Genomic DNA, 6,872 nt, shown 5'->3' on the forward strand with positions numbered 1-6,872 from the left:
TTTGAATGCACCAAAGACCCAATGACATAAGCTTACAGATTTGTGCATCAAAGAGACCATTGATCACATACTTGCTCCCTTCTCTCCAGTGGTTTTTCCTGTCCTGAGCCCAGAGCAGTGGATTCGGCTAATGCATCCTCCAGGAAAGTCTGAGAACAGAAGGCTGCTATCAGTGAACAAATATATCAAGATTTCAGGGCTTCGAGCATTAAAGGAGATTAACCTAGGGAGGCAGTTTCTTGCCTTTCCAAAGATTTCTCAGCCTGGCCCAAAAGAGAAACATTAGGTCAAGAGCCAGAAATGGAAGGGCTGGATGTCTCGCTGCTCTGTACTCTTGGAATACCAGAGAACTCCAAAGGATCTTGTTTCTGTTCCACTTCAACCACCCTGCTGTGACACAGCCTGAGACATCTCTCTGCAAAGGTCAGAGGTGCAGAAATCATCCAGGAGCCAAGCTTCCAACAGACATTTGTAGTGGCAGAGCCCCCCCCCTGCCCCGGGGGGATGGGGTTGTCCCCAGCCTGGCTGAGAGGTGAAGCCAGAGGCAAAAGAAACTGAAGGAGCACCATTAGAAGGTAATAATGAGTGAGCAATCGCTGAACACACGCGTGCAGAGCGCTGGCCAGTACATGCAGCCTATCATGTTATTGTATAGCACGAGTTACAACCAATCACGTTGTTGTAAGGCGCGTGGACAGGGCAGCTTTGCTATAAAGCCAGCCCGGTCCGACAATAAAGCGAACTCTGTGAACATCCCATTGGTGTGTCAGGTTCCGTGTCTCACATGGAAAAAGCAACATTTCTGCTTTGCTGTAACGTGGGGGAGCCCCTCGCTGCCCCCCTAATTGGCTTGTGGGAGTCAGCAGCGTGGAAGGGAGTTAAAGCCTTGGAGCAAATGTCCTGCTTGCACTGAGAGCCCGCGGCCACCAGCCAAAATACCCTGGGTCTGTCCCCGCGGGGCAGCCACCCCCTGGCTCAGCACCGCCTTGTCCTCTTAGTCCCTGCAGCAGGACGAGCAGCTCAAGTGCCTCCAGGCCAGCATCATGCAGCTCCAAAAGGACTATGAGAAGTTCAGCTCGGCCCTTGCAAACCTCCAGCAGGATGGCCAGCAGGAGCAGAAGGACATCAAGGTGGGTGGCTGTAACCCGCAGGCAGAGCCCAGGCTGGGACCCCAAGGGATCTGTCCCCCTGCCACCCTGCTCGCAGCCCTGCAGAGCTTCCCGATGCCTTTCCTGGAGGTTTCTGATGGGCTGGGGAGGGGAGGCAGGGGGTGCTCGGCTGGCCGGGGGCAGCTCCGACCCTGCCGTGGCGTCACGGGCTGCTGTCTGCCTTGGAAGGCTCTGTCCCACGCCCTGGAGAGGCTCAAGAAGCAGAAAGCAGACAAGGAGCAGCTGCTGGTGCTGGGAATCGATGAGGTAGGGGCTCGAGGGGCCCTGGTGCCAGCCAAGGGTGTCCCGGGCAGGGTGACAAACGCCCCTTGTCCCTTGGGTGCCGGCTGGCAGAACCAGCCAGGGGGAGGGAGGATTTCCAGCCCGGCTGCGGGTCCCTTGCCAGGTCCCTCTGTGACCCCGAGTGCCTTTGGCTGGTGGGAGCAACCCCACGGGGGTGATGGGGTGAACAGGGCCACGTAGCCACTTGTCCCTCTCACGTTGTCCCTCCATCCTGTCCCCACTGCTCTCCTGCCTTTCCCCGCTGCTACAAAGCAGACAAAGCCGCCCTGGCTGACAAAGTCAGTCGCAGCCAGTTTGAGGCGTGCGAGGAGCGGCTGAACAAGGTGATGGAGGAGGTGACGAGTCGGGTGACGGGCCAGGAGGAGGGCTGGCACCGGTTCCAGAAAGAGCTGCAGAGACAGATGGACTGCAAGGTGAGGGCTCGTCCCCTCCACGCAGAACTGGCACCTTGGGGGCCTGGCAGCCTGAGGCAGCATCCTTGCGAGGGTGCCCCCTCCCGGCTGTCCCCCTGGGGACCGCCATGTCCCATCCTGGGGTAGATGGCTGAGGGTGTCACCCATCCACAGCTGGACCGCCGGGAGCTGGGGGCGTTCCGGGAGCAGCAGGAGGAGCGGTGGAAGAGCCTCAGCGGGCAGCTCCAGAAGGCGCTGCAGCCAGAGCGTGACGATGCCGCTGGGATTAGGAAGTGAGTGCGATGGGGACAGTGGTGCCTTTGGCAGTGCCGGCCCTGTTCCTGCTGGCTGTCCCAGCTCGTGCCGCTGTGGTGCCCTGGCGTGGGAGCCGAGTGGGCAGCACCCCTGGGGATGCTGAGCAAGTGGCTGTGCCTTGTGCTCCTGCCAGCTGCAGCTTCCCAGTGATGGAGGGGGCACAATGAGGGGGCACGTGTGGGAGGAGCCCTCCCGAACCAATCTTGGAGGGTGGATGCAGAGGCTTTTTGTGGCAGGGGACAGTGTGCAGGTGGGGCTGTGCCCCCCAGGAGCTCCCCAGCCCTTTTCTCCCCTCTCCAGGCAGCTGCTGCCTGGTTTCCATTGCCTGTCCTGCGACCGGCCCCTCCACATGCTGGCGCCTGGACCGTGATTAACTGCCCCCTGACCCCTCCCTGGCGTCGAGTGACACATGGGGTGCCACCTGCCGGGCACTGAGCACCCCGTGTCCTGTCCCACAGGGAGCGGACGGGCGAGTGCAGGTACCCCACTGTTCCGCGGAGCTGCGGGGGCCCACACACCCTCACGCCCCCGCGCTTCCAGCCCTAACCGCCCAGCACCCCACGGCCGTCCCCATCCGGCGCCCGCAGCCCCAACAAGGTAGGGATGACGGAGGTGGGGAGGGGGATGCTGAGCCTGCGGGGGGATCCATCCGTGCCTCAGTTTCCCCAGGGAGAGCTGGCTGGGGGAGGGTTGCTCGGGGATGCGGAGTGGGGCCCCGTGTTTGGGTCACACGCTCTCCCCTTCCCAGAAGGACGCGATGCAGCTGTCGGGCCAGGACGGCACTGATGGGAACCGGCAGGACGAGCAGCTCTCCATGATGGGGGGCTCTCAGCTGCCCACAACGCCAAGGGCCACCCCAGACACCACGACCTCGAGGAGCCAGCCAGGTATGGCCCTGTCAGGGCACCGGGGGGCAGAGGACACCCTGCTGTCTGTGGGGACGGGTCTGTGCCCACAGCTGGGCAGGGCGGGACAGGGGTCTGGGGTCTGGGCTGGGATGTGGGAGCAGCACGGGCTGCTGGGGCAGCCGCTCCTCGTGGTGGAGCTGGAGGGAGCTGGGGGGACATGGGGGGTGGTGCTGGCAGTGTGGGACAACAGCCTGCGTGCTTCAGGGTGAGGGCAGCGGCTGCAATAAATGGCGATGGGCAACCAAGTGCCGGTGTGGTCTGAGTGGGGGTCCCTGGGGCAGGATGGCAGAAAGCCCCACTGTGTTTGCTTTTCAGGAGAAAAATAAGCGCTAAAAAGGCACTTTGGGGGTGCCCAGGTGGATCCGGTGGTACCCAGGGCCCCCCCAGAGGGAGCACTGGCAGCAAACCGGTGGGCACCAGGGCAGAGCCAGCAAAGGCCCGTCCTGCACCCCGGGTGGGGCTGAGGTGTCCATGGGCTTCAGAAACACCCCCTGGGACTAACTGGGGGGATGGGGTGAGGGGGTAACCAGGGGGCTGTGCAAGAAGCCGGGCTGACTGTCGGCAGCCGGAGGAAGGGAGCGCTTTGCTCTGGGTCGGGGGACCCAGAACTGGGGGGACGCAGCAGCTCCGCGCCCCGCCCCGGGGTGCCCACAGCCCCTGTCGCAGCACTTTGCAGCCGCAGGAAAGCGCCCGGCACTTCCGGTGGATGGGCGCTCTGGTCACACCCACAGCCCTCGGCTGACAGACGGGGCCCTCGTTTAATGAAACGCCTGGGAGCAGAGAAGCTTCTGGAGCACTGACCGTATACGGGCCCAGCTCGCATTCCCTTGGGCTTGACAAGGAGGCTGTGGGAGCTTCCGGCGGTTTCGGTGCGGGGCTGTGGGCGGAGCGTTGTCCTCAGACTGCGGACCCTGTGGGAGCTCCCCGGGCAGAGCCCCCCCCGCCCCGCCGGCCGGTGGTTGTGTCTGCTGGGGACCCTGCGGAGCCGCCAGCTTTCGTGAGTGGGGATGTGCCTTTGGAATTGTCATTCAAAGGGTAGATGAGCACAGCTCGGCTTCAGCCAGGACGCCTCTGTGCCTTTAGTTTTTGTTTTTCCCTCACCTTCCCTTTCGTGCGGAGCGGCCCGGCCCGGGACGGGGGGGTGTGGGTGTGTGTGCTGAGGGAACACCTCGTACCCAGCAGCCTGCTCCATGCCGCTGCTCCTTGTCTCTGCATTTATATACGATACACAAATGTAAAGCAAACGGGGGGGGTGCGTGGGAGCAGGAGCGGCTGGGGGCTCCTGGGCCGGGCCTGACGCCTGCAGCGCCTCACGCTTTCCTGCTCCCGTCGCGCCGCCATCTTCGGCGCGGGCAGTGAAGCTGCCGCACTGAGGCCGTGCCTCGTGCCGCCGGGGAGGAAGGGAGCTGGTCGCTCTGAGAGCCGCTCTTGGGAAGCGGGCGGCGCACCCCACTGAGGAGGGGGAGTTAACGTCCTTCGAGTCCTCCTCCTCGGGTACCGGCGCCGTTCGGGCGGTGGCTGATGAGGTGTCTGTCGCGGGGCGGGGAGAGCGCGGCTGCTGTGCCCTCACTACAGATGGCGGCGGGGCGGTCTCTCGCACGGACAGGACGGCGGCCGCGTGGAGCGGCGCTCCAGCCCCTGGCGGAGCTCGCGTGGCTGGGTGAGGGGACGGGACCCCCCCTCCAGCCTCGCTGCCTGCCAGGGAACCCCCTTCCCCTTTTCCAAACCTCCCGTTCCCCCTCAGCTCAATCCCCCTTTCCCAGCCAGAGGGAACCCGTTCTCTGCCCGGCCACCCCTATCTTGGGGTCACTTGTCCCCTGGTTCCTGAGGTTCCGCCGGGTGGGCGTGGGGCGGGTTTGGGTCGGGCTGAGCCGAGGCCCGGCTCCCGGGGGGATGCTCTGCAGGGAACACCCCCCGCCCCAGGAGCGCTGCTGCTCCGGTTTATTTTCATATTTCCCGCCCCTAGCACTGCGCCCCAGCAGTGAACCAGCAGACTGCAGGTACCGAAGAGATCTCCTCCTCCTCCCCACCCCTTAAGGGGCGGTAATCACTGCAGGAGTAAGAAAAGGATGCTGCAGGAGCTGGGGTTGCCTTCTACATCTGTTGTTTCTCGCTTCAGAGCTGCGCCGGGGCTGCAGGACTCTCTGGCCGTGATGGTGAGCGGAAACAACTTTACAACCTGTAAAGTCATAAAACTTCCCAACTCACAAGGTTATAAAGCAGGTGTGTTCATTTCGACGTCAGGCGCAAGGGGGATCGTTCCACCGTTCATGCGCAACTTCTAACAATATGAGGTGTGTTTAAATACAGTAAGGTGTTACGTATTCATAATGACCCCAGGAACGCCTCTACATATTCATAACCTTTCCCACTTCTTCTTAAAATGAGTCCCAGGTGATCATTTCCATAGTCTCCTCCTTGACCCCTCCCTGTTGCACCTGCGCAGTGCCATCTGGTGGTCTTGAGGAGGGGTCTTTGGATGAAGGCTCCTTCAGCCTCGTCACAGTGAACTCTTTACCTTTGGCTCATTATGTTGAATGGACTGGAACCCAAGCTGCCAAGTCGATTGAAATCAGACTGATTCCCCCCTTTTGCTGTAAATCTTCGTTATCTCATGTTCTCAAGTTTACATCTAGATGCTGTAAAACCTCTTACCTTGGCATTCGACGAGGTTCTGTTTTTTCTTAACATAATGGGTTAGTTAGTTAGTTAGTTCCCTCTATCAGTTCCCCCCCTTTCGGGAAGGTTAGTAAATTCTTGTACTAACATGATGATTCCCTATTTAACCTTTTCTCGGACCACAAGTAAGAAGGCTGCTTCGACAGGAGAAGACTTATCTTTCTCCCTCAAAGAACAAACAAATTCTCATGTTGAACAAAACATTCGTGTTGCTCTTCTGGGGCAGCTGATGACCGGGTGGCTGGTGCCCCGGTAGCAATGGCATCTGTTGGGCTGCAGCGGGAGCTCGCGCTCTTTGGCGTGGTGACCCTGCTCACTGCAGTTCCTAGCGCTTTCCTTTTGGGTTTCTTCTTCCCAGTGCGATGGCCAGGTCCAGTTTGGTGTTATCTTTTAAAATCATTAGTTTATACCCCGTTCCTTTTGCTGCCATTTCAGGATCTATAGGCGTGCCTGAGATTTGCATGGCTTGGACTACTGAATGTATTAACCGAACAAAGCACGGGGTCATACGTGGCACAAACAGTAATCCCAGAAATGCACATACTATCATGAAGCCTGTTTTCTTCCACCAGGCTCCCCCAAATAAGTTACCCCACCAATTACTAGTAAGTATAGAATTCCATTTCTGTACTGGTACATGTGCAACGCGTTTTATCTCCTCTGCTATTTTCATTATGGCTTCCCCATTGCCATCTCTTTCCAAACAACACTCCGAAGTATTCAGTTTCCCACAGACGCCCCCCTCTCTTCAGCTAAAAGACAATCTCACGCTACCTGATTTTGGTACACTGCAGCTCTGGTCTGAGACAATTGTCTCGCTCTGAGATTCAGTGCCTCAGCCGTCTGGTTGCTTATTATTTCAACCACTGCTTACAACCGAATAATTTGGTTTAGCGTATATATAGGGGTATGGGATCCCCAGTTTCCATCTTGGGCCCATGTGGCTGGATCATAGTATTCAAATACTCTTTGTGCAGGCCATTCATCATCGAGTCCACCTTTCTCTAGGTTAGTTGCTACCCATAATTTCTGCCCTTGGATTTCACACTTCTCCAATTTTGTTCTATCATAACATCCAGAATTAATACGAGTGTGATAATGTAGAACATACTGGGTTAGTCTTCCTA

General features: G+C 59.1%; 1 protein-coding gene and 1 long non-coding RNA gene across 2 annotated transcripts; both read left to right on the forward strand.

Annotated features, from left to right (window-relative positions):
* Positions 1 to 1,777: 1,777 nt before the first annotated feature.
* LOC136108055 (glutamine-rich protein 2-like) lies at positions 1,778 to 3,034 on the forward strand. Its single transcript, XM_065849524.2, has 5 exons — positions 1,778 to 1,864; positions 2,018 to 2,136; positions 2,459 to 2,524; positions 2,617 to 2,755; positions 2,907 to 3,034. The coding sequence occupies exons 1-4, from the start codon at positions 1,778 to 1,780 to the stop codon at positions 2,702 to 2,704; spliced, it is 360 nt and encodes a 119-aa protein (XP_065705596.1). The 3' UTR covers positions 2,705 to 2,755; positions 2,907 to 3,034.
* Positions 3,035 to 3,966: 932 nt separating this feature from the next.
* On the forward strand, positions 3,967 to 6,568 carry LOC139826828 (uncharacterized). Its single transcript, XR_011736955.1, has 3 exons — positions 3,967 to 4,063; positions 5,186 to 5,289; positions 6,181 to 6,568. It is a non-coding gene; the product is annotated as an uncharacterized lncRNA (long non-coding RNA).
* Positions 6,569 to 6,872: the final 304 nt, after the last annotated feature.

This window comes from Patagioenas fasciata, unplaced genomic scaffold (genome assembly GCF_037038585.1).
Source record: "Patagioenas fasciata isolate bPatFas1 unplaced genomic scaffold, bPatFas1.hap1 Unplaced_295, whole genome shotgun sequence".
In the NCBI taxonomy this organism is placed as follows: Eukaryota; Metazoa; Chordata; class Aves; order Columbiformes; family Columbidae; genus Patagioenas; species Patagioenas fasciata.

Excerpts from the sequence above, each read along its gene's own strand:
- LOC136108055 (XM_065849524.2), top strand. The coding sequence starts at position 1,778 with ATGGAGGAGGTGACGAGTCGGGTGACGGGCCAGGAGGAGGGCTGGCAC. Across the intron at positions 1,865-2,017 it reads AGAGACAGATGGACTGCAAG|CTGGACCGCCGGGAGCTGGG; the intron begins GTGAGGGCTCGT and ends ACCCATCCACAG. Across the intron at positions 2,525-2,616 it reads CACATGCTGGCGCCTGGACC|GGAGCGGACGGGCGAGTGCA; the intron begins GTGATTAACTGC and ends CCTGTCCCACAG.